The 27575-nt window shown below is 40.4% G+C and overlaps 1 protein-coding gene across 1 annotated transcript in view; it reads right to left on the reverse strand.

Annotated features, from left to right (window-relative positions):
- lrp1bb (low density lipoprotein receptor-related protein 1Bb) overlaps positions 1-27575 on the reverse strand; it is a gene marked incomplete at its 5' end in the record, with an annotated part of 267322 nt that overhangs the window by 140318 nt on the left and 99429 nt on the right. Inside the window, 4 exons of the mRNA XM_084544895.1 lie at positions 5582-5744; positions 6706-6963; positions 10875-11003; positions 11656-11775. Of these exons, the coding sequence (XP_084401021.1) occupies positions 5582-5744; positions 6706-6963; positions 10875-11003; positions 11656-11775 (670 nt within the window). The remainder of the gene's footprint in view (positions 1-5581; positions 5745-6705; positions 6964-10874; positions 11004-11655; positions 11776-27575) is intronic.

A 27575-nucleotide genomic window follows, 5' to 3' on the forward strand; every position in this document is an offset into this window, starting at 1 on the left:
GTTGTTGAAGGCGCTGACAACAGAGAAGACACTGATGAGTCATTTTTGGAGGCAATGACACAAACGCTTTGTCATTTAGATAAGAGAACTTGCTGTGCCTGTGGGTGGAGAAACAAAAAATGTTCTAACTGCAAAAACTCAGTTTATCAGGAGACAACTTCAGAAAAAAAAACCCTGGTTGATGGTAGAAACAGATGAGTGATCGGCTCTTATGGAGTGTATGTAGTAGGGGCTGAACAACTTCGGATTTTCTTTAAAGTCGACTAATATGTGGGTGGTGAAAGTCAAGCTGACGTCGACCGCAAGGTAATTGAACATGGGCTACTGTCAGTCTAGCCCAGTCTGTTGATGTGCAGCCTCCTTCTCTGTTACAGCAGGACGTTTAGTTCAGTTGTTAATTGACTGCCGCTGAGAGGATTTGGACCGTTCCCCTGCTAGCATTAGCAGATGTCTTTTCAGATCAGTGTGCATTTCAGTAGTACATTGTTGTATTTCAGTACTTACATATCTGCATGTATACGATAGTATGGGCTTCATCTAGTGAACTATTTCCACTTGATGAACCGCTGATAGTTTGCTGCAATGACCCACTGGGCTCTTCACCTGTCTTTTCGGAGGCATCTGTGTTATTACTGTCACGTGATCGGCGACTAGTCGACTTCCTGCTTGAAGCGTCATGGCACAGCAATAAAGTCGACGAGTTGACTATTTGGTACAACCCCTAGTATGTAGAGGTAGAGACTAGTGAGGATAAAATTCAACTGTAGTGGCAGTGATGATGGATGTAAAAAAAACAACTTTGGAGATGCAAATTGGGACTAATGGGAGAGACTGGTATACACCAATCAGGCATAACATAATGACCATCTTAATAATATTGTGAAGGTCTAACCAGTCTGTAGGTCTCCCTTGTGCCTCCGAAACAGCTGTGACTCATCAGAGAATGGACATGGGCCTTCTGAGGGTGTCCTGTGGTGTCTGGTAACAGAATGCTGTTAGTGGGGACCTTTGGGTCCTATGGGTTGAGGGGAGGGGCTTCTGTGAGGGGCCTCTCCACAGATAGTTTGGGATCTAGTGAATTTGGAGGCCAGGAAAACACCTTGTGCTGTTTTTCATGTTTTTTGTGTTGCTCCTAAACTGCTTTTGTGTGTGTGTCAGGCTGCATCCTGCTGGGGATGGCTGCTGCCATCAAGGAGTGTCATTTCTATGGGGCGGGGGTGCCTGGTCTGGTCTGGTCTAGGTGGAAGGTACATGTCTAAGTAACAGCCACATGAATCCAAAGGGTCCAAAAGTTTCCCAGCAGAACACTGAATTGTCACAAGATGGTCAATGTTATTTACTTCTCTTGTCAGTGGTTTTAATGTTGTGGCTGATCAGTGTAGTCAAATGACATTTAAAGCAAGTGCAGTTTGAGTTCCCCAAACATTTACTACAAGGATAACACCATGGTTGACTTTGGTTCCTACTATAAAACTGACCATGCTGATAGCGGTCTGGGAGAGCGAGATGAACCCATATAGAGTGACAGTGGTGCTGACAGTATTATTTCTTCAAATAAAAAGGGGTGATAACAAGAGACACAGTAGAAACATTAGGGGTGGGAAATCTACTAAAAGAGAGTAACCTAGGCAACCAGAGCCTGGAATGTCCACTGTCAACTGTTAGCTACAACACAATGGGTGACCGGCAAATTATTTTATCTGTGGACAGGCTTACCAACCAAAAAAGTAATATAATATAATTAATATAATAATATAATTAAAAACTGAAATGACATACAATAAGAAGAAATACCCAATAAAAATATAGTAAAAGATTTAAGTGAATAAATTAAAATAACGCATAAAATGGGCAAGGAACACATTTTTAATACAATGTCTTGTTAGACTGCCTCCCTGATAGATGCCCCATAACCAGGAGGCAACTGTAATAAAAGCAGCATTTCCTATTTCCTCTGTTGGTAATTTTGGGAACATTTAGATGGCATGCTGCAGAGAACCTTAGGGTATGTGAGTAGACACAAATGATAGACAACGTGTGATGCACAGAGGAGCCAGACCATTTAACACCCCCAAACCATGAGAAGAGCTTGAAAATCAATTCTGAAAGACACAGGGAGTGTAAACCCTGGCAAAACAGGTAACGCATGCGGTGTTATTTGTTTCTTAGCATAGGTAATAAATAACATCAGGCAATAAACTAAATGTCATCATACTAAAGTAAAGATCTCATGGGCTATGACTAAAAGCATTTAGAATTGCTCAGGTCTGCACATTCAGTAATTATCATGAAAGGCCTGCCAGGCTGTCTTGCTGGGACTCTGCGAAGGATGGAGCTCCAACAGTTCCCAGTGATAACAAGCTCCAGCCAAAGAGCTGTGGGAAGCCGACTTAATCTGCACAAGGCATGCCAGGGGAGAGATGGGCTGCCCTTTGAACCCTTACACCAGGCTGCGCTGAAAAACTGTCGATGTCAGCAAGGAACCCAGATCCCCAAACATGTGCACCTCCACGTGGCATATCAATGATCGCTTTCTGGGATTAGGATGCTGCTGATGCTGTACTTGTGCATTCTGCAGCTACAATGAGATCCATGTTGAATTCTGGAAATGAGACACCATGATGACAGAAAAACTGCATGGGACCAATCTCAAACCTCACAGTGAAACAGAAGACTGTATAAACACTAACCCTATAACAATATTTGTGGCACTCAGAAATGAATCCTGGTTAGGGCCTGGTTTTAACATGTGTCCTGAGTGATCGGATCACAAATGGGCAGGGCTAGGTACAGGTGTAAACAAACCCAAGATGCATTCTGGGCACATTTAACATCAGATAGCACAGACTGCATTTGGAGGGCCACTTGTAAACACACTCCACACTTTGAGGCACTTTTCTACCTTAGCGTTACTCAAGGCCCTTTACAGTTGTTTTGTTTTTCATTTACCCATTCAGACACATATTGCCATTTGTAGCAACTTTGGGTTCAGAGTCTTGCCCAAGGACGCTTAAGCTGGCCTTCGGTTGGCCATGGATTGAACTGCCAGCCTTAAAACTGAGGGGACATTTTTATTTCACTACTCTGAAGTGTGCAGCCAGCTTTACTGTGTGTTTGTGTGATAAATAACTAATAACGTGTCCGCTTTCTGTGAGTAAGAAAGACTCCACCACTTATAAGGTTCAAGAATTTGCATCATATCACCATCATGGGAAGCATACGCATCAGACAGCATTGTTTGAGATCCTACAGCAGCAGTAGGTAGCTATCCATTAGAGACAGCAGCTGTTTGCACAATATTTTACTGGTCCCAAGTGATGTAGCCTATGTGCTGTATGCATACTTAGCGTGAAACTGTGATTGGATCTCCAGCGGTCTCTTTTGGGAGGCATGTGGAGACACATTTTAATGTGTGAACACATGCACTTAGCTGGTCACTTGTGTATGGATCACTCAGGACCAGGGGTCTAAGCAGGGCCCTGGTGACTTTGCTGATTCCTCCGACTTCAAATTCAGTGCAAAACCCATACAGTATATAAAATAACAGCTCAATACTTAGATTTTTGATCAGATGGTTGCAAATATTAACGATGGTCCTATCAGTTAAAAAAGGTATTTTCTTCTCCCCTGAAAATGTTGGTAAGAATCATATTCAAGGGAGTAGTGATGTCTTCCACAACATTTATTCTCAGGAAAAATGAGTAGTATGCTTACTTAATTTCCAGGGACAGGACTGACTCAGTGGTGTAACATGAAATTTAGATTCTTGCACTGATCAGCACACGCCAGAGAATCTATCTTCAAAGAGCATCTTTTTCCTCCATTGGTATATACACTAAACTTAAGCAGGACTTGCACCAAGCTTCAATTTTGTAGTGCTGATAAAAATTTTAGCTGGTAAACAAACCATGTTATCCATCAGACTCTTCTATAAAAAAACAAAAAAAACAAAAAAAAAAAAAAGCCTTTGAAAGAAAGGAAGAGATGGTTGTCAGTCGAAAGGATTTCCTATAGCAAAGTTACAATGCCTTATCATGAAGAGGCGGGGGTGCAGGCGAAGAGTCAAATAACAATAAAAATGGAGTGCCAAACTGTTCCGCGTGCTGTGCCGCTATCTAACACCTCCCTGATTTTTTTTTGTTTTCACTCCATTGCTCAGGGCTGACAGACCTCTCCAAGGCTCGCTTCTTCAGAAACATCTGTACCTATTTCTCACCAATTAGAGTCAGGAAGGAGAGCTGGAAAACTTTTGTGTGTTATACATTCAATCTAGCCAGCAATGTGCAAACCCAAGCTCCCGTGTGGGCCAGCACACCCTCTATCTATACCATCACCCCTCCTCTAAGCATAAGGCAGGTGTAGTTTGAGTCATGTGTGATTAAGGGAAAATCACAGAAAAAGCAGCAAGACTCAAATACAGAATCCAATACGTTACGTTTACCCTAAGTCATATATGGGCGACCTACATTTAATGAGAGCAGAAATGCGCAGCCAGTGAAATCCAAACTGTCCGAGTCATTAACAAACAGAAGCTAATTATGTTGGTTAGACCTGATGGTTTATAGTAGTAACCCGTGCTGCTGAACATAGTACATTTTACACAGCAGAACTCCACAAGCAGCAGTCTAGTTCAGCTACAACCTTCATATTAATTATGGGTTATGTTAGAATGCAAGGTTAATACCGTCTTGGCCTTATGGGGGCTGGTCATGACAGTTTGACAGAGTTGGTGCAGAGCAGCAAGATACTTCCATTGTTACTGAGGTTTGGAGAGAATCATTACTGTCCTACAAGCGTTAGAACAAGTGACACTGTCCTTTTCATTCAAGAATACGTGCGTAATTTTTTCTAGTTGTAAAACAATCTCAAGTATCTTTTTTTTTTCTTTTTCAGAATAGGTGTATAATTAAAAAAAATTTCTGAGGCTGCTGCCTGTGCTTGTACACTCGCAACATATTAGCTCTGCTCTCTCCTGGTTAACCAGCTACACAAGTGCAAAAAGACTGAGTTGCTGATAATTGGTTCTCATCCTAGTGCAGCTGGTGCTTGCAGTTTATTTAAATTACTTTGCTGTTTTGTGTTTCCCTGCACTATGAAGCTGCTAAGAAACCTACATAATAAATTCTGCAACATTGTGATCCCTGAGACTGCCAGCCACATGCTGTAAATGTAATAGTTTTCTACGAGAGCTGCGTGGGAATATGTTTTTGCTCAGATTTAATTTATTTATTTATTTTTTTGGTGATCTTCTGAGACAAGGAAAAAAATGCTTGTAATGGAAAGTCCTGCAGGAGCAAATGTGGGGTGAAATCAGTGAATACAAATGAACGTCTAGACAGTAGAAACTGTCTTAAGCATCACCAGCTATCTACCAAATTACACAGCTCATAGAGCTGGGTCTGATTTTAAGGACAGGGAATCATTTAAATCCCTTCAAAGTTATTATGAATACTGGATGCGCTTTTTTCCCCTTCTTCCTTTATCTGTATTTTTTTTCTTCTTCTTACAAGGATACATGGTGATAAATGAGCCTGGTGGAGCTTTTGGGGAAGGTGTTTTATCTAGGCTGCAGAATACCCACCCCATGAGAGGATCCAGAGCTATTCCTTTAGGATTTCGCAGGTCTAGATGTAGGATAGTAACGCATGTGTTGCCACTATGGTCACAGACAAATATCTTGTCAGTGACACGGTCAACAAAGTAGAAGTTTCCTGTCAGCCAGTCAATGGCCATGTGCTCCACATCTGCAACAGAAAAAAACAAACAAAAAAAAAACCAGGAATCAGACTCTTGCTGCCGTTCTTATACGTACTAAACTTGCATTTTTCAACAGTTTCCATGACAACCAAAGAGACAAAAAATATAATGATGAAATGGAGGCAGCAGGGGGTCTGGACATCCAGCATTGTAATCTCTAGTCAAGTCTTTTCTTAGACTCCACCTGCCTGGTAATTACCCGCATCTTTGAAACTCAGTTGGCCCAGTTTGAAATACTCCAAGCCCAAGTTGAGTTCAATGTGATGACAACATCAGGGATATTTTTAAGACATCTCAGTTGCTCTGCTGAGAGCCACAAAAGACATCATATGAAAACTTTCATAAGCTTGTCATGACAGTAAACTCATCTTGTAAAATTTATATACCCCATGGCCATTCATTGTTCTTACTGGCCAACAAAGGTTTCTATTCATTTATTGTTTTTTTGTATACCCCCTGATGCAAATGTTAGCCTTTTAAATATTAAATTGTTGGTAAAAGAAAAAAAAAAAAACAGTTCACACTTTCACTCAGAAAATCTGACCAATAATGAGTGAAAGTCAAGCACATTTTATATCAAAAGTGTTTGATGTCTGTGAGAATATATACCAGTTCAGGATACAGCAGCACTTTTGACGTAGCAAAGCTTGTAGGCTTGAATGATGGCTATAGGATAAAGGTGAAAGCCAAAACTGCTGAGGCTAACCTGCCTTAAACCGCACAGATAATGAGGAGATAGAGAGACAGCTTGCAGGTGAGAGCTTGAAAAAGAGAGCGAAGTGAAAGAAGAGTGAGCCCGCGTGCTAGAGAGGATGCTGGGTCTGAGCTGAAAAGATGCAGCGTTATGCGCTATTATTGTAGTTCACAGTCTGAGAACACTCAAAAATATCAGAAAAGTGGGGAAAGGGAAGGACAATGTAAGAGAAAGAGAAAATTATGTAAACACACATTGCAAGTTTTGCTGAGTTCTTATTTCCTGTTCCCGTGTGAATCCACGCAGATTCCTTGTTGCAGAACAGCGGAGTTGCCCAGAGGACTCTGTAGATAGGACCCAGCACACGGTCTCCTGGTTGTGCTGGAAATCCAATGCCAGTGTTCCATTTACACTGAGAGACCGCAGGGGCTGGAGGCCTGTTCCATTTAGATTTGTGATGACAATACGATCTGAGCCACCTATGAGGAGCACTGGGCGACTGTCTCCAGGATCTGAAGTGAAAGGGAAATATCAGGTTTATTGTTTCTCTCAGGGCAGTTTTTAATGTGAAAACATAAACAGATGAAGCTTATAGGGTTGTTGTGAACAGATAAAAGGACATTTTAAATGTTTCCCTATGACACATTCATAACTGCTGTTATGTCTGATAAGGCTCTATGTAATTCCAAATATGCTATAATCACATGTAGTTCCAAACTCACCTACTGATAACAATAATAACCATAACCAATAAAAAACATTTTCTTTTATGTTGTACAGTAAACACATCCAGTTAACAATTCTAAACCCCCACCCTGGTCAACAAAGGACCTGTCATGTTTGTTCGTGGTACATAATTGCAGTAATCCATTTAGTCTGTATGAACTCTTCAGTTCATACTAGCATTCATCTATTCATCTATTCACTCTTCTGTTCAAACTAATGTAGTAATTAGTCCACCTCTTGCAACTGTGAATTGGCACCACTGGATATTCATTATCACAAAATAAGAGCGTACTCTTTTGAGGATTTACTCTGTTCTGTAATTAGAACCCGGGTAAGTCATCGGGTTGAGTGAAAACAAGAAAAGAAGTACAAGTTGAAGAAGAAAAAGAGGAAGGAGGAGAAGAAGAAGAAGAAGAGGATGATGATGAAGAAGAAGAAGGAGATGACGATGAAGAAGAAAGAGAAGAAGAAGAAGCAGGAGATGATGAAGAAGGAGATGGTGATGAAGAGGAAGGAAGAGATGATGGAGATGATGATGAAGAAGAAGAAAGAAAAGATGGTGGAGATAATGGAGAAGAAGAAGGAAGAAATACCTGTTCTAGAAAGAGTCAGCAAACGTATAACTAATCAATAAACTTGATTCATTGTGTTAACACAGTTGCTTGTACCTTTGAACTTCTTTTGATTACACTGGAAGGGACATAATGTTTGTCACAGACTTTTAGGGGTGCTCAGACCTCTGTCAGAATGTCATACATACATCACCTCTTTACTCCTCCCTTTTCTACCGTGAGCAAGTCTAACTGTCATCTCTCTATGCATCATATGTCACGCGTCATCAAGAACACGGCATTAAACTTGTACCATTTCTTATAGACAAGTCATCCAAATATAATGTAGAAGACAATATCAGAAAATAATACTAAAAGCATAATTAATACTACTAGCGCCTGTAAAAGAAGTCTAAACCCCCCTCTGATTTTCAATGAACACAAATCCTGTATAGAACTTTACGGTGCAAAAATATCCTGATGCAAATGAAGTCATTATTAATATTAGTCAAATGATGCTCACAAAATGTGCATATATTATAAGGCATCTCAAGGATGAGAACTAAACAATCAAAGTTTTTGACGTGCTTCCAAATATAACCAATTCCTGTTACATTTTATACCTACAGAATAAAAGTGTCAACTGGAGCAAGTTTTTTGCGCTAAAACACACGGAACAGGGTGAGGAGGAGTTAGAAAACGGGAGGATTTGGAAGGCCAACGGAGTCACAGTCTAATTGGTTGGAATAAAATTGTTACCGAACAATAATAATTACCAAAATGATTGCCGTGCATGCAACGAGAAAGAATCACCTCTAGAGTATCATCTCTGACACTGGAAAACACGGCACCATGCAATCAAAACTGATTTTCATAATTGATTAATTTGAACAAACACAACGAACTGAGAGAGAAACACATTCTTTACCTCAGGCAGCACACTTGACTTTTCCTCAACCCACCTTCCTGCTTGGACTCATGGAACGGTAGCCCATGGCGGTAAAACTGAAGTAAGCTGCTTTACAGGCTTAATTGACCGTGCACATTCTCTGACATCAGGCTCGCCCTCTGAAAAGGGCCCTTATTTATCCCAATCTTCCACACAAGTTCAAGTCAAGGGCTACTCTCCTAATATAGGCAATAAATCAGAATGTCTGTTCACATAACTGCTAGTGCACGACTCGAGATGCATTTTTCTCTCACACCAGGGCGTGGATGGGGGTTTGAACAGACACTGTGATGGACGTCTGCTCACATGCTGCATAAGGCTAGCAATGTTACATTTTTCTTTTTGTCCAAAAGTCCCATAAGAAGGCTGTGATGATGAACAATGACGAATTGACGCTACTGCAAACTACCGTCTTGCCTGACGTAACTTTCTGCACCTGGGCCTCACTTTTTGTCCAAAAAGTATTAAAAACAACAAAGAACAGCTAACTCACTGGCATTACATGTCGCAATATCTGTTTGCTGATTTTGACACCGTCCTGCTGCCAAGAAATTTCACTTGTGCATCGAGTGTCTTTTAATTTGTTCTACTGGCTGTGAAAAATGAGCTTAGGATAGTTGGTGTAAAGTGTCCTAGTCAGGGGAGCAAAGTCAGGGAAGGGAAAAGGAGACCCTTACACAATGTTCAGGTAAAGTTAAAATATATGGTACATATTGGGCTGTCAGAGTTACCATGTCAATGATGCATTAACACAAATTCCATTAAACACCAATCTTTTTTTTTTTTTTTAAATGAGCACTGTCTGTTTTTAAGACCTCGGCCAAAACTGTAGTTGGGGAAATCAGGAAGTGAAAGCAGCAGTAATGCTGTATGTAAGTACGGTGGTACCAAATATTTTTACCCTGCAGAGCTGGCAAAAAATGCCAAAAGTTGAATGGCAGGTTCAGCTTCAAAGCGCTACCGGATGGTTCTCTTGACAAGAACAATGTTATTTGCATTTACTGTCGATGTGAATTACTGAGCAGGGAGTTTTTCACACGACTAATCGCAATTATAAAAAGCTTTTGACAGGCCTAATATGTCTAATATCACTACTTATATCAGCGGCGTGCTTTAATGACTTGTGCTGTGATGAATCTGTTTATTTAGATGTCTATATGATTCCTGCTGATAAATGCATTTTGCATCTATTGGATAAAGGCATTTACAATAACTCCACATTTTTAACATAACTTCCAATTTTTTACTTGAAGTGCATCAGGGTGTTGTACAATTGACGTATTGATAGATTAAAAACATATTATTCCTTTCACTTTAGTCTGAGCCAGTGAGAAAACAGTAGATTAAATCCCTGAAAGAAAAATCTGCATGGCAGAGTTTTAAATTTAATCTTAGACTGGACGCGTTAATATGTTTTTCATACCCTGCTGCTTCTCATCCTCTGGCCTCTGAGAGCTCTACCAAAAATTTATATTCATGAGCTTTTACAACTAATGGTAACCGCATAGTTATCCTCCTACCACTATCACTCTCTGCTAAATTAATATTAATGCATGTGAGCATTGGGTTCAGTTAAGTTTATGGGTAATCATATTCAGTTTATTCCTGGTAGGACACCAGTCATAGTGATTAAAAGCTACGACAGTGGCATTCTCCCCAACAAGGTGTTTTGCTCCTCAAGCTATTTTCAACCCATATATGCCATAGTGACAACACCTTAAAAAAATATACTTCACTTTATGGTTCAATCAATTACCCAAATATATAATGAACAAGGTTAAGCTTGTTTATTTGCAGATGGTGGACCACCAAAACACAATACCTCTTTTTGGTTGTTTAATTTCTACAGTAAGTAGGCTGTTTTACTCATCGGGACAGATCTGTTACCGGCATCAGGCATTAACATAAATCAGGGTGACGCTGGGTATTGTCTCTGCACAAAATACTCCAGACTGTGCCCACTTAAAATCTCATGCTCATTAATTTTATCATTATTCTGGCCTGACCACATCTACCCGTTCTCATGTGCGTGATGGATGTGGTCATTTCCAAACCGCATCAATCTTACTCTACCAGTTCTGGTGACAATGAGCTGAAATTCCTCTCCTGATGAACGAAACCGCCCTGTTTATTATTAGAAATGAAAGATACGTACTATGCAGATTATGCTGTATCTCCATGCAAGTGTGCCGCTCACCTTGTTTGGCTTTGCAAGATATCCTGTCAGGCTGCAGGATGTATCCTTCTGTGCAGCTGCATCTGTATGACCCGTAGGTGTTCGCGCAAGTTTGGCTGCATGCACCATACATGGCACATTCATCATGATCTTAAGGAAAAAAAATAGAGAGAGAGAGAGTCATTTGTAACAAATTAGGTTTGCTCAAACATGACCCAAATACATAAAGTATACTTAATGTGGCCCCACTCTAGCACCTCAGGCATAATTACTTTTATAACCAATGAGCCTATTTTGGAGTTGCACTGCCATATAAACTGCTCTTCCACAACACAATCAAATTCGGGAAGCACTGGCACTTTGTTAAATCTCCTCTTCCACCGGCATGATTATGCAATTTTGAAGTCTTGTCGCTAGTATAAGGTATGTGCAGAGTCCAAGTAAGACACTACAACTCCAGAGGCACCTTTGATAGCAAAACCCTGACTTCCTTGCTGGGGGCATTCGGAAACCTGGCCTGAGGCGCCCAGGAGGAGCATAAAAGGCGAGAGAAATCATAAAAAAAGAGAAACTGTGTGCAATGTATGCAATATGTGTGTGCATGTGAATGTGCTGGGAGTGTTTGTGCATAAAGGCCTGCCTGCAGACAGATGGTTCTCATATACCCAGCGACTCCTGCTTATTCATCTGAAAGAAGTTTGGCCGAGGGCAAAAGGAGAGATTGGTTAAGGGACGAGAGGGAAGAAAAGAGGAGGGGGACGTTCCATGGCAGGAGGCCCCCACCGTCGCTGCAGAATCCTACCTCTGCAGCTCGTGCCGTCCTCGCCGACCTCAAAGCCGTCAGCGCAGAAACAGAAGGTGCCGTTTCTCGTCATGACGCAGCCGTAGCGGCACCGGAGCTCGTGGCAGGCTGACAGGAGCTCTGGAGGGGGAAAAGAGACAAAAAATAAATAAATAAATCAGGATTGAAGAAAAAAGAGGCTATAACTGGATAACTGGATAACTGGAATGGGAAATTACTTTTTGATTTGGGACATTACTTTCTGATTTTCGTCTCTTTCTGTCACAGATGCTTTCTAGCAATTGAGCAAATGCATCCCAGGTGAATATCGCAAGTCTGATACTGTTGTTAGACAAAAGTTTTAAGATCACTGAACAGTATTTTTATAGAAATGTTAACTATGGGATCTAAATGGGACAGAATTGAAAAAAAGAAAAGAATAAAATGTGATGTTGATTATTAAAGGCAGGTGGAAAGCAAAAAGTTCAAACTAAGTTTCATGAATTCCATATAAATCATGACTCTGTAGTCTCTGTAGACTTCTGTAGAGCACAATTGAAAAAGTTGTTGCCAACAATGGATTGTGAACTCCTCAATAGACAAACTGGTAGCAGCCGTCAGGAAGTGCCAACGTTGTCATTTCCCATGTATTTTCTGAATATTGTAATTGGTAATGATGCTCCGCATAGCACTCACACAGCTAATTATAGCATGATGAACAATAAAAGAATAAATGGCACCGCAGAAAGTATAACCCTCAAAACAGAGCTTCAACAGAGCAAAGACTGATATTCAGCTGAACATTAATTAACGACCCAGACGACAAAGGCTTGCATTAATTGTTCTGGGTCTTTCTTGTGCGAACGGTTCAAGGCACAGTGAAATGTCACAGTAGAGAACCAAATCCTCACTTGACAGGGTGTATTTACATTCAATAGCATTCTGGAAAGTGAATGGCAATCAAAGCTTCAGTTATCATTACTTTCTCACTGACAGTCTTTGGTTTTGATTTCTGGGAGTCAGAATTATGCGATGTGAGGGGATCCCACTCTTTTAAATACTTACTGAGTTATTAGAAGTGGTTTGAATTGTATTCTTTTCTTCATCTAAACTTCTTACCCACTCACTGACACATGAAGACGGATGGTGCAGTTGGATTGTTTGGAGAGCAATATATAAATCTCAGTGAGTGCGTGCTGGACCAATATGTCAACTGATAATCATAAAAATGGCGTGACAGTGAAGGGAAAGAAGAGGAGAAAATATGTATAGGGAGTGACTGCTGACTAACAAGTGCACACACAGATGCTTCTTCATTGCACAATCTGTAGTGAGGCGTCAAAGTGACTTTAATGATTTCACAGTGAAGCCAGTCAGAGCAAAAGTGTGCATAAAAATAATCTGTTATTGATATTAAAATATGCAGGCTGAAAACAATGTCCTTGTTACCTTTAACAGCTTCAGAGAGCGCTTAGATGGAACTACAGGGGTAACCGTCTGTGTATCTGGCTTTCATTCAGCCCTCAGTGGAGCTTTGACTGATGGGCAGTTGAATGTAAAATGACTGGATTTTCATTTTGGGGCAAAGATTTTTTTTGATGTGACGGAGAGCAAGCAAACACAGAAGTATTAAAATGGTAAATGCCCACAAGCCTTTGAACCATAATGACCAGGGAGAACGTGGTTGGATATTTATTAAAGCTCCTCGCTGGCTCATGATTCTGAGGTGAAGAACTGGAGTTGGATAAACTTGTCTGGATTACTAACGCGTATGTGTGTTGGTATTCTGTGTTTAAATAGAATGTAGAAATCAGCTACAACATTAAAATCACTGACAGGTGAAATGAATAACATTGGCCATCTTGTGACAATTCAATGTTCTGCTGGGAAACTTTTGGACCTGGCATTAATGTGGATGTTACTTAAGACATGTACCACCCACCTAGATCAGACCAGGCACCCCCACCCCATAGCAATGACACTCCTTGATGGCAGCAGCCATCCCCAGCAGGATGCAGCCTGACACAGGAACACACACAAAACGGTTTTGGAACAACTAAAAAAAAACAAAAAACATGAAGAACAGCACAAGGTGTTGACCTGGCCTCCAAATTCACTAGATCCCAAACTGATCAAGTATCTGTGGGACGATCCACTGAGGCCCCTCCCCTCAACCATTAGGACCCAAAGGCCCCCACTAACAACATTCTGTTGCCAGACACCACAGGACACCCTCAGATGGTCCATGTCCATTCTCAGATGAGTCACAACTGTCTTTGATTCCAGAATTGCCTAATTGTGAAGGCATCCATGTGCACGGCCCTCTTCAGGTCTGGACTGTGGCTAATTTATTACTTGCTTTAGCCATTTTTGTTGAGTTGGATGTGTGTTTTCTATTATTGTCAAGCTAAAAGGTGAAAGTTATTTCCATTTTTTAGCTCTCTAGACAATTCATTCATCCAAAAAAATGAAAACATAAAAGATTGCTGAAACAAAAGCAGTTGGAGAGTAGGTGTTTTTATTTATCTGTAGGTGGTTCCCACCTGAATTTCACATGACTTGGGTCTGTTAACAACTCCAAATGCAAATTATAAAAATATGTTTTGATTCTGTGTTTTTTTTTTTTTCCACAAAACCAATTCCTTCCCACTGGTCACTGAGAACTAAAAAAAAAAAGTACTTGGATGAGTGGCGAGACGTCTTCAAGAAAACTCAACTCATCGCCCTTGTTTCGGTTGTTGTTTTTGTCTTTTTTGGGTGTACCATGACCTGGATAACTGGGAAGGTTCTGTCAAACTTCACTGGTACTTGAAGCTATTCATGACACCCTCCACCTTCACGAAAGCCCAAGTTCCAGCTGAAGGAAAGCAGCCCCCGAGGATGACGCCACAACCACCACACTTCACTGTGTATGTGTATGGTATGGAGCTCCTTTGCTGATGTGCTGTGTTCTTTTTTTGTTGTTTGTTTTTTGCACCATACAGCCATGCAGTAAGGGTACTATTATTCTTTTTTTATCTTTCTTTATCTGAAATGCGCATTGTGTCAATGTGCATTAGTTTTCAGAGGCATTGCATAGATTGCAAACTAAAGAACAAGATACAACAAGGATGTATAGGCTTTCACTACTGGATTGTAACAAAGGAACAAACAAAACATTCTTGCGATCTTGGAATCCCTGTTTTACATGCATTTAAGCAAAGTCACCAAAGTGAAGTCCCCCTTTTTATAATGGTAGATTTTGAGTTTCAGTTCTGAATTTGTCCTGAAGTAGTCACAACTGAAAGAGATGCTGGTTTACTGCTATGCCTTAAGTGCTGTGCTTTTAGAAACAATCCTTTAACAGTTTTACAGTCTTGAGATTAAGTTGTTATGTATTTAACAGACCATTCTGGAGTGATTTCAAACCTGTGAATGGGTGTGTGCAGCTAATGCTCAGTGCAAGATGCCACAGTAGTTTGTAACATTATCAAAAGTAGTGTTGCAGTCTGGGGTCAGATTGTTCTCCGGTTGCTGAAACCACTCCAGCTTCAAACTGCAAAGAAAATGGGTGGCTGTGGCTCAGCAGGTAGAGCAGCTTGTCTACAAAGTGGTTGTCCAGTTGCTCCCCATGCATGGCACTGGTGTGTGAATGTGTGTGTGCTTGTGTGAGCGAAGGGGTAGATATCTCTGTGACTGTAAAGCACTTTGAGTACCAATAGGTAGAACGGTGCTAATAAAAACAAGGCCATTTACCAATGCTTTTCTCTTTTTTTTTTGTTTGTATTCTGTCATTCAACCACAACAGATCGACCTCAAGTTAGCTCTTGGAGAAAGGTAATGTCTTTCTGAGAAAAGGAAAGTGTCAAATCACGGGCTCCAAAAGGTCAGCGAGATCCAAACACATCCCCAATGCCTAGATTATTGCCTGCAAGAAGCTATCCTTAAATACTAAAGTTTGTTTAAAATTCTGTTGCATTTGAGGAGATGCAATTTTCTTCCTAGCATTATTTTCTCATACAACAATTTGGCATTGGCTAAAAGGTTTTGTTGGAAAGGTATTTTATAAAAAATATCAGATAATTGTTTATGCGGAAAGTAGAGCTTGTCACAATGAATCACATCTATTTTTCCTGAGTTATTGGTCAAACTCAGGAAAAATACCTCTGCACGCAACTGGATAGTCTACTTGTTGTTTACTTGTCGTAAACAAATTCAATTTGACAGTGTTCAGGTGGCGTGGGTGACTACGCTGCTGTTACTCTTCTATCCATCACTGCATGAAATCCACCAGGTCAACCTGATTGACCCTTCAGATCTTCAAGTAATTTTGCTCATTATATTTCTAAGAAACTTTGCTTTTCTACTGGCACAGTAATTACTAGTTCAGTAGAGGTAATTCAGAGATGATCAAAAGCAAGACAGCTGGTTTTATGCTATGTCATAATCAGTGCCGTATTATGTCAGCACTGGCCACATTAAAAGTGTTTTAATGAGTTAAGCCAGAGAGTGCTGAATACAGTTTGAAAGGATAACACTTTAATGTTCTTGTGCTTGTGTTCATAGTCTGCATGCAGCTTTACTGCACATCTGCCTAATGTACCTATCACCACAGAAATGGAAATTTGGAAATGGAAACAACCCTCCGTAAATTAAAATGCAGCGTAAGAGCCATGTGTGATATGCCATAGTGGTGCTGATATGGCATAATAAGGGCTGTATGAGGGTGTGATTACACAAGCACTCATTTAACTTATAGTATACACCTTTATAGACACTAACGCTTTCTGCAGCTGCGGTGACAGTGAACAGTGTATGTCAAGAAACTGACAGTCACAGGGGGGGTCATGCGGAGTGGAACTGGGGCGGACATATAAGGATGGACTAGAAAGGAGCACTCTTGAAAAAAGGTGCAGCAGTGTTAAGTTGTACAGTGAAAAGACAAACCATTCAATACAACAGCTGGAAAAGCACAGGTTGAAAATAACCAGACTCACACTCGAAAGCCACATGCCAGTAAAATATCTCTGCTTGAATAGACACATTGTCACTGGCTGCTATCTTTTTTTGAGGCATTAGCATTTGAATGGCTCGGTATAAACAGACTTCCTCTGCCCTTTCTGACTGCCACGCGATTTGAATAAACCGCGTGTCAATAAAATCAAAGAAAAACAATTGCTTTTTATGAAACAGTTTCTAGACCGGGAACCTGTTATGACGGCTCAATAGTTTGGGCTGTTAAAGAAAGCATTCTGAAACTGTAACCTCACTGCTGACAAAATGCTAACTACAAAAAAAAGTCTGCAGGCTTTTGGAGCTTTATTCAACTGTGAACAGTGATGCACTGTTCAAGTTTGCCTATTTTACTCCTGCTCCAGTTTGAGATGGCAAATACAAATGTCAACTCTTGATGGCTGGGTCAGAAACTAATGCTTCCTCCAGTCCTCTTGGTTTACTGATTCTCATTCTTTGTGTGGACCTCATATGACCTATGCATTATTACTCATACACCTGGTATGGTAATAGCACACTTCCCTGTTGTGAAGCAGTATGCAAAATGACTATATGCCGGGCTGAAGATATCCAAAGCTAATCCTCATATCAGCTCAGAGACACCAGATGATCAGCTTTCCCTCTTGGCAAACACAAAGAGCTGTAGGGATTGTATATCTGCCACTGAGCCTATGAGATGCTTTTTACAAATCTGGAGCTATGCAGTGCAATCTCTAAGAACACACTATGCATACAGTGATTTACAACGGTCTCCCTTGTGCCTTTAAAACAGTTGTGACTCATCAGAGAATGGACATGGTCCTTCTGAGGGTGTCCTGTGGTGTCTGGCAACAGAATGTTGTTAGTGGGGGCCTTTGGGTCCAATGGGTTGAGGGGAGGGGCCTCTGTGGATCATCCCACAGATACTTGATCAGTTTGGGATCTAGTGAATTTGGAGGCCAGGTCAACACCTTGTGCTGTCCTTCATGTTTTTTTGAGTTGTTCCTAAACCATTTTTGTGTGTGTGCCTGTGTCAGACTGCATCCTGCTGGGGATGGCTGCTGCTGCCATCAAGGAGTGTCATTGCTATGGGGTGGGGGTGTCTGGTCTGGTCTAGGTGGGTGCTACATGTCTAAGTAACATCCACATGAATGCCAGGTCCAAAAGTTTCCCAGCAGAACAATGTACTGTCTCAAGATGGTCAATGTTATTCACTTCTCCTGTCAGTGGTCATAATGTTATGCTTGATGTGTGTATGCAGTGGCCCCGATACAGTGGTCTACAAGTATGCTGAATATGGAAGAAACATCCTTTGAATTCTTCATAAAAGCAATCTATCTATCTATTATAAAAACTGGCATTAATATGAAATACTTCTTGAAACATATTCAACTTTTCATGACATCTACAACAAATTGCAAGAAGAAAGATGAGGTACGAAACAGCAAACACAATTCCCTCCGTTATCTTGAAAGTATGATTGCACAATAAAGGCAGTGACATTCATAGCACAAGCAGAAATATTCATGAGTCAATAAACACACAGATATAAAGCAGCTTTTCACCCTCTCTCTTTTCACTATGTAAAAAACAAACAAACTACTTCTTCCTAAAATATGTGGTCTACTGTGAAACACAGAATCATGTACATCCGCAACGGCAAGCCTCGTCTAATTTGTAATCTACTGCAGGCTAATTTGCTATAATCAGATGTATCACCAGAATGATTCAACCACTTGCGCAAAATTAATCCCATCTGTTTTCATCTAATGCTCGTTGAAAAGAAAATATGGTTGGTTCAGATATGAGAGGCTTGGAGGACGTTCTGCTCTTCTTTGTTTCGAGGCAGTTAAGATTCCCTTAAAATTCTATCATAATCTGGAAATTGCAACGTCACTATGTCTCTGGCAGAGCTTGAGCATAGTTTAGCACAAACCATGATGTCTGGTTTTCACAAGAGGGAGGGAGGCTTGTCTTTTTAGTACACAGGTACTGGACGCTTGCAGGTATTCACAATGTCTTACGTGTAGAGTTATTACATCTTTGCACTGAACTACTGCACTTCTCAAATCAACAGGAATTAAATTCATATTTTCTCTGTATGTGCTGCACATAATTTTGACTTTATTTGGTCAGTGCTGTGATCACCAGATTGCAAACCATATTTATCTATTTCTGTCGTGAAAATATTTCTCCTGGGATTGTAAATTTTTGTTTTGGACGAACCTCATACTAACACCAGCTCTGACTGCCACATATGGCTACTAACCCACTGGAAAACAACTTAGGGTGTACTCACACTAGGCAATCTGTTATGTGCCATATAACTTTTAACCTCCAGAGTCTAAATCATTTGACTAGTGCGATTGCTTGGAAATCGCTCGGTGCACCATGGGTGGCGTACGCATCTGGTGTGATTGCTAACCACTCCGAAGCACTGAACTCCTTGGGAAAAACGCTGAATTGTAATAATAGGGGACAGTACAAGGCAACTGTGCATCGTGTGTGTATTTTAACACCAAGTATGTTTCTCTGTGACTCGCTACTTAATTGAATCGCAGGGGAACATATAAGATCTGAGGTTGCTGGACAATCTGGTCGTTTGCCTTCACCACACTTGGATCCATGAATGGAGGCATAAAGACACAAAGGCACATCTTGCATCAGTGCAGCCTGTAAAAGGCTATTTACAGCCCCCGGAGAACAACACAGAGGTTAACAATGCTTGCAGTGCTGGCTCTCAAATGTCACCCCATAGGTGGAACATTCACCCACCATGTTGAGGTCTTAATCTCAGCAACTTTTAGCATAAGCTACTATTCTTTTGGTAGTTTTATTTAAATCCCGACTGTGTGGATATTTTGAATTCTCATGGTGTGACAATTTTCCCGATGGGGTTTAAATTGTAGGACGGCCTGTGACTTTACTGGAAAAAAAATTTATTTACAGCTGTAGTTATTACAGAGGCGAGGGTGAAGAATTACTCGCACACATGCACCACATGGTAGGTTATGTCTCTTCACCCCTTCCCTAGCGAGACAAATTCAGTCTAAATGGGCCTGTTTCTGAGAATATTTTTATACTCTTTAAAAGGTCCAGTGTCATTGTGGTTTTACGAGCTTTCAAACTCAGGAGATTTATTATTTATATATCTAAATCAAAGACAAACTGCTGTAGCACTGAATTGCTGCTAATTTGGGACATAAAACCCACTCCACAGCACCACTCCAACAAAAAGTCATGCTTCTGTCTAGCAGACCACTTGAGCAAAAGTTTCTCAGACGTGCCACATTCAGGCACGCAGATGGCGGAGTATGAATGGTGAGTGTGGCACTGTTCCTTTGCCAATACTAACAAGGAGTCTCACCATGGGCGAGAAAAGATGAACCCAAGGCAAACAGTCTGATTTCCCCATCTGGCCTAATTATAGCTTCCCTTTAGGGAGGGCCATGGCCTTTGTCTGTGAATAGCTAGCCTTTGCACAAAACTGTTTGCAGTCAAGGCCTGTATTTAACATGGGACCCGATTAAGATGCAAACCCAACACAGAAAGTACAGCCATGTCTTGCTCAAGGACCGTTTAATGATTTTCCCAGCATAAATTTTGACCTTAACCCAGGGCTGTCAGTAGCTGTGGTTGGTATCCTCTGGGTGGCAAGAGTGTCGAGATTGACTCCACTACAGTGAAACTGGGTCATGCATTCTCTGGGGTTCAAACATTCAAGAAGCCTGTGCAAGGAAATATATTTTGTATAAGATGTGCTATGATTGCAGTGACACAATTTATTGACAAGTCTTAAGAAAGTTATCTGAGGAGCTTAAGTATGTCAGCTTTGATGTGACATGAGGCTGTCCGGATGCTGTAGAAGGTATAATTTCCCCGAGAAATTGAGGGATACAAGCACATATACATGTAGTTTGAAGAAAGAAATGTAATCCTTTAGCTCAAAGTAGGGCTCAAATGTGACAGTAAATGTTGTTAATCCCTCAAAGCACAATTTGCTGAGAGATTTGAGAACTGGTGCGCAGCCAGGTTTCTGACATGCCCCTAAATATTGGAAGAAACATCTCGGGCGTGGGTGTCGAAATCTTCCAGCAAACAATGAAGTTTTAATTCGAACAACTCCTGAGGAAGAAAATCCGCTGTAATAGGATTTGATGACACCAGATTGTTTCCTCATATTAGACAGAGTAATGATATGAGTGACAATATCTTGCCAGACTGTGCAACAACAAAGTGAGATGCATTAAATATTGATTGCCAGCGTCGGCTGTTGTTTAGTGTAGAGGGGACTGGCAGTCAGTCTTAACCAGCATTACCACAAGACTTGGAACTTCAAGATTTCAAAGAGAGAAACACGATCTGACACAGAATTTAAAATGAGATGACTTTAATACATGTAATACTCTGATAAATTCTTTTGAAATGACTTTCAAATCATCGGATGCATCTGTAGAAGTGGGAAAATTACAACCTCATATTCTCCGGTAAAGTGACTGCAGCGTGGTAAAGTAACCCACTCAGAAGCACTACACGTTGCATCGTAGCGCAGGAGAGAGGAAAGCGATCACTTTGACTACTTACTGCAAATGTTCCATCCATTAGAGGGGCAAAAATTTAATAAATATGCAAATATGTTACCGTCTACATGGCTGGATGGCAGCACATTTTCAACCTACTGAGAAACACTAAAAGTATTACGGAGCGGTATTCATGGCCAGTCATTTTAGAACAAGAGCCTCACTTATCACGGGCTCCTTCACCCTAGAGAAAAGTGTTTGTTTGTTTGAGTTGTCGTAATGAAAAGTTAATCAAGTGAGATAATTGAGTGTTGTTCGGAAACAGAGGGTAGGAGGGAAGATGCACCGTTTCTTTTTCAGAGGCTTTAACACAGGAAAATAAAGAAAATTTTAAATATATTCTGCATTACATTTAGCATCACAATGTTGGTCATAGACTATTAGAAAATAAAATTTAAAGCACACGTTAGCCAAAGGAGAGCGACAATACTTATTCACTTTGTGTCAGTAATTCCATATTTTTCCTGCTACTTTCCAGCCAGTGTTAGAGTGAAAGCCCTTCAAGTCCCCAAATAGCTTAAATCAGTGTGTTCTCTTGCAAAGGGCAAATACACAGCCTTTGACAAGTTGTGCTACGACACAAGAAATCACTTCAGCAAAAAAAAAGTCCGGATTACCCTTACGTGGCAGAAATAGATCCATATATTTTGGGATCAAATACATTAGGGAGCTTGTCTAGGCAGAGTCCTGGGAGAGGCAGCTGCACTTCATTCAAGTCGTGTTTAGAAGATTATTTTTGCTGACAATTTTTAATTTTTTTTTTCTGTTGGACCGAAAACTGAAGATGACTGTCCACTCAAGTGTATAATCACAACCGACCATCCTATCTTAGCATAGTATAGCCGGACTCAATTCCAAGAAGTGTGTCAGCTCCGGTAACATACCACTGGGGCATATTATGCAGCGTGTTTTAACCAATGCAGAGAAAAATAAATAAATTAAAAAAAAAAAAAATACCTCGGCACGCATGGTAAAATGTCAAATTGAATAGTACCAACCAATCAGAGCAACACAATATGTGACATTAAGCAATTCAATTGTTCTCCACGAACGCCTTAATCATGGTTAATTGTTCATCCTTTAAAGTTTTTTCACTGTCAATATCTTGCTAAACAGATATTGACAGATTAAACAGCTTGCTTCTCCCAAGGCGGCTATTTTGTTGCAAACGGAGCGTAGTCTAACACACTCAGGGAAGCAATTTGTACAATGTTTGTCTATTATTATTAATCTTAATAACTTGTCTGACATATTTATTCATGTATTTTTTGGGGGGGATGTCTCTAAACTTAAGAAGAAAGATTAGGACGCTGAATTTGGGTTTGAAAATTGGCAAACTTTGTATTCAAACAAAGTATAACAAAATCTAACCCTAAGATGATGTAGCCCCATCTGTGTTAAAGAATGCAAAAAAGTCTGTGCTGAATCTTCTCAATTCCAAAAAGCATTTTTTAGGATTTCTCTTTCGTGCATATGCTCAGATATGGATTTTATTTTTTTTAAGGTAAACTATGACTACAAAAAAGAGAGGGCAAGCTGTTAGTAACTGCACGCAAAAAGTGCTGATGAGATGGGTCAATTCTTTGAGTGCATTTGATTCTCTCGGGAGACATCATGACATCACAAACCAAAGAGAGCTAGCAGAGACCAAAGTAGAATTGGAGGCAGTGGGGTACATGACCATTGAACCGTTCCTGGTGCGCTGCTGCATCTGTGAGCCAGTGGGCCGTCAAAAATTCCATCCAAGTCTTTTCCCTCCCCCCCTTTGCATGCCTGTGCTTCTGTGTAGGCTCACTGGCCGCAGCAGGCTACATATACAAGTCTAAATGACCCGAGCCCAGCAGCCAACATGACTGGAGGCTGCAGGCAGCATGTCCTGTTTAACAGTTAATTATGCACATGTCCTCAGATCATTTGAATTGGTAGGAAAATATCTGCATCAGTATATGAATCATATCATCAGACAGGTCAGCTAAAAAGAAAACGTACATGTCAACTCATATTCCAACGCTGCTGAAAGTAGACAACTTTGGTAACTTCATGATTCACCACGGCAACAAGTGTATGTCAGCCATGTCAGCTGGAAACATTCCTAGTTTATTCTGTGCTATTTGCAGCTTGCATCTGTATTTGGTTGAGTTCTTGTTTATTTTTTTCATGTTGCCACTGCAGATAAGTATAAAACGATGACGCAGTATACTTGAAAATTCACCTGAAAGATTATGAGAAAGCTAACGATAAGCTACCTGCAAACCTAATAAAAGGTAAGACTCAGTCTGTTGGTCATTTAACAAAGTAAATACAGTAAAGCTAGCCAGACAAGTATGTTGAGTTTCTTTTGACGAACCAACTCTAAAAATGTTTGGCTATTCCCAAGTCAGTCTGCTGATTCCTTATAATGGGTGAAATTAACAGTCGCCCGCTTACACTGGTTATATAAACAGTTCTAATTAAAATTGGGGGTTTTGTGATTTGGAAATTGCCATTTCGCCGAACTTTTGCTCAGCTCCCACGCAGGGAGGGGCTAGAACCGAGCAGTTAATTTCACTCTGTTCATGCGTTGATTGGTGCACTAATTGGTGTATGTGTAATTGGGGGGCTGGAGGTAAAAATCCACATAAATTAGCAACTGTTGAACCAAAGACAGTAACCAGGTGCGCGGTTAATGGCAATTCTGAAATACGACACAGCAAAACCAGATTTGTACAATCAGCTTCTTCCATAAAGGGCTGTCAACTGTGCAACACATTACCAACTGAAATCAAATCGATTACAAATATAAATGTTTCGAAGGTTAAGGTCTGGATAAAAGCAAACCAGAGCCATAGCCCTTTTTTATCGAACTTTTTTTCATTTATTTTGTTCTGAATATTTCTTTGATATACTACAGATATGAAAGAACAGAGTTTCATGAAGATAAAGAGAGTTGAATATTAATAATAGCTATAAACTCCGTGTAGCTCATCAGTTTAATGCTTTGTGTTGGAGCTATGCTGAAATGCACGGCTCCTATCAAACACATTCAAACACAGTAAGAGCGGGTTAAATATTGTACATATTTCATTAACACATTAGATAGTTGATGTAGAACGTTGATCCACTTTTCCCTGACAGAACGCACTTAAACGCAACCAGGGAGCAAGAAACTTCCCTACTGGGGGGAAAACCGAACAATCAGGGATGAAATAGAATAGTGAGCGGCAGCAGTGGCAGCCTTGGTTGTATCATGAGCAGTGAAGCAGCTCTTTCACTGGCATTGAGGAGTCAGCACATGCGTGGCAGATTAAATAGAACACCATATTAGAGTAGGGGGTCCGCATGTACACAGTATGTGAGTCGCGCGTATTGTGTGATTGTATTTTTTTTTTATTTCCAGAGCGACTTATGCTTCCTCAACTAGCTTTAGAGCCCTCAATCTTTGGAGACTGAAATGTTCACAAAGCATGAATTATATCCATTGTGCGCCGTTTTTCATATTCAAATGAACCTGCTTTCTGTGTGAATATTTTTCCCCGGCTCCGCACTTCACCGTCAACAAACTGGCCTGATTCCGCAGTAAATGTCAAGTAATCATGAGCTATTACTAAATTAGGCTGTTAATGATTAATGTAATGGTGTGGGTCGAGCTGAGCCGGGATAAATGTACCAGAGTACTCATTAATGTGTTGTCTAAATGTCAGCAGAAGTGAAAGATGTTGCGAACTGCATGTTGTGCTCATGTTAGCAGACACCTGTTACATCTGCACTGCAAGTCCTCACCCTGTTCTCATTCTATAGTATTTGGTCTAAACATTCTCTCGGAGCTGATTTGGTTTAATCTAAGGGAAATAATTAACTGTTCCATTGTAGACAAAGGGAAGATAACCCAACAGTATTTGTAATTTGAAATCAATAACTATTAGTTTTGTTGATTAAGGTTTCATGGTCTATTTTCATGGAAAAATAAAGATGCTTTCCTGTGGAAGTATTTGAAATCAGCTTCGGTCTAAACTAAAAGTGAAAAAAAAAAAAAGACAGATGCTCTCACCCAAGAGATGCACATCGAGCTGGAAATATTCTTCTGTAATTTCTTTCTATAATGGATGACTAACAAGTATTTACATGCAATTACTGTTTGGAGCATGTTGCAGCACAATTTGCTTGCAACTCCCATTTAATTGCAGGTTCACAATGGGCACTGAGAAGGAGGTAAATATACGATATGAATGGGCAAAGCACTGCATTGAAAACAGTCTCATCACCCTGCATTTTCCAGTATTCAGACTGCCAGAAAACTGAGCCAGTGGTATGATTATTTATAATCACCTGTATCTGACTCATAACAACTAATGTGAGTGCAAGGAATACACAAGGATCCAAACCTGATCAAACGCCAAAACAATCCAAAACAGGATACAATACCGAGACTAAAATGCTGTGGCAATGGATAGTAAATAAAATATAAAGAAAATATCCTTTTTTTTTTTATTTTCCAGTTGCCAGATGAAAGATTCAGAGAGAAAAAAAACAAACCTTAAGGCTTAGCACTATTTTTTTTCCACCATTCATTTAAAACGAACTTGTTTGGTGTTCGCTTACTGGGAGTGCCCTAACGTTAACGTATGACGCCTGAAGCTGAAACGTGTTTATTTTGGACTGACATTTTTCTTCCTCAATGCAAGCAGCAGAGACTAGAGAGATCCCACGGCACAGCCATGAGCATACCATTAAGAATGAGCAAGTTTCCTGAAGGTGAGCGAAAAAGAGTTTGGTGGTTTTTCCATCTGGGCACCTTCATATCAAGGCCTCTTGGGATATTCAGCATGTATATTCATAAGAGGTGGGCAAGAAAGGGAGGGGGAGAAAAAAAAAGTTTTAAGAGACCCAGCTGGTTGCCTAAAACTTCTCTTTGGTGACCTCAATTTCTCCTGCTTCCCTGTCAGTGTGGTCTGTCCACGTGGACTGGGCCTCCTGTAGAACATGTCCCTGAGTGAACTTAAGCGAAAGGTTGGCACCCTACAGACACAGTCCATCATGTGTTAGATTTAACATGGAGTCAAAAAACAGGATGGAATAATTAGTCTATTAATTATTTAACAAACCAATTCATATTTTATATGAGACTAATTTATTCATTGAGAAAGGATCACTATTTTAATGCTGTGGGCTAGGAAGTTTTCAAAGCACCTGACTGCAGTGTGGCATTAAGATGTGGACTGCTAATATTAGAAATCTTTGCAAAAGTGCACAATACCTGAAAAGATTCAAAGAGCTCATTTATTCGCGAATAAGCCTATGAGTAACAACATTTTTAAGTATTAATTAGGAGGTACGTGTATTGACAGAGAGTATAGATAGAATTCTGATTCTATGTTTGTAGCTAAACAGAGGCACAAAAGAAACCCCTAATAACCTTTAGGGTTTTTTTTTTTTACACTAATTTACTTTCAGGAAGTCCATGCATAAGTTTCCAAAATACTAATTTGCAAGACCAAGCATACACCCTATCCGACCAGAAGAAACATTAAAAATAGCGTGTGACTCTTCATTGTGTTCAGCAGAGTTACTCATTAATGCTCTCCACAACATACAGCAGGGTAAGGCTCACTGCTATTATATCCTAATTGCATTCAGGAAATCGAATCAGTTTTATTTCTGTAATAAAGAGAGAAAAGAACAAGTTGCAAGCAGCAGGAATTTATATCAGATCCTAATAGCTATTAGAACCACTATAACTCCTTCCCAAACCTTAGTATATACATTTGGATTTACAGTAACAACAGATTTATCACCTTCCACTATTGATGGATCAACTGCCATTTGTCTGCCTGTGTTGACACGCTTTAAACAGCATGGCACGAGGACTCAGAGAAAAATTTCCTGTTTAGTCTGTGACTTGAGTTTTCTCCCAAGTGTCATTTTGCGTTTTCATTAACTTTGACATGACATGAACTGAGTATTTAACCGAATTTGCAGTCCTCGTGTTATGCTTTGCTGTTTGGTTGGACCATAGTCAGGTAGAGAAGCTCGTTCAGTGACGGCCTGCTGTTATCTGTCCAGCTCCACGGACAGGTCGAGGCATCCATGCAGTCCCAACACGCATGGTGTAACCACCAAATTGTAGGTATGTCAAGTTTAGGTGATCTTTTTAAAGGTCCTCAATTTCAAACCAAAACAGAGACACGGTGTTGTGGCTAAATATTGTAGACTCTGCCACCCTTTGTAAACAAACAGGCTTTTTGACACTTCACAGCTGTGCATCAGATTCAACCGCTTCCTTGCACCTAGCACTAACATAGAGACGGAGCCCAGCATGACTTTAACTGTCTTACAGGTCAGAGGAGGTTGTGGTTTGTGCCAGACAGGGCCTACTGTTCTGCCAAGACTGCTGCAATCACAGGGCAAACACTG

This window comes from Chelon labrosus, assembly GCF_963514085.1.
Source record: "Chelon labrosus genome assembly, chromosome: 5".
In the NCBI taxonomy this organism is placed as follows: Eukaryota; Metazoa; Chordata; class Actinopteri; order Mugiliformes; family Mugilidae; genus Chelon; species Chelon labrosus.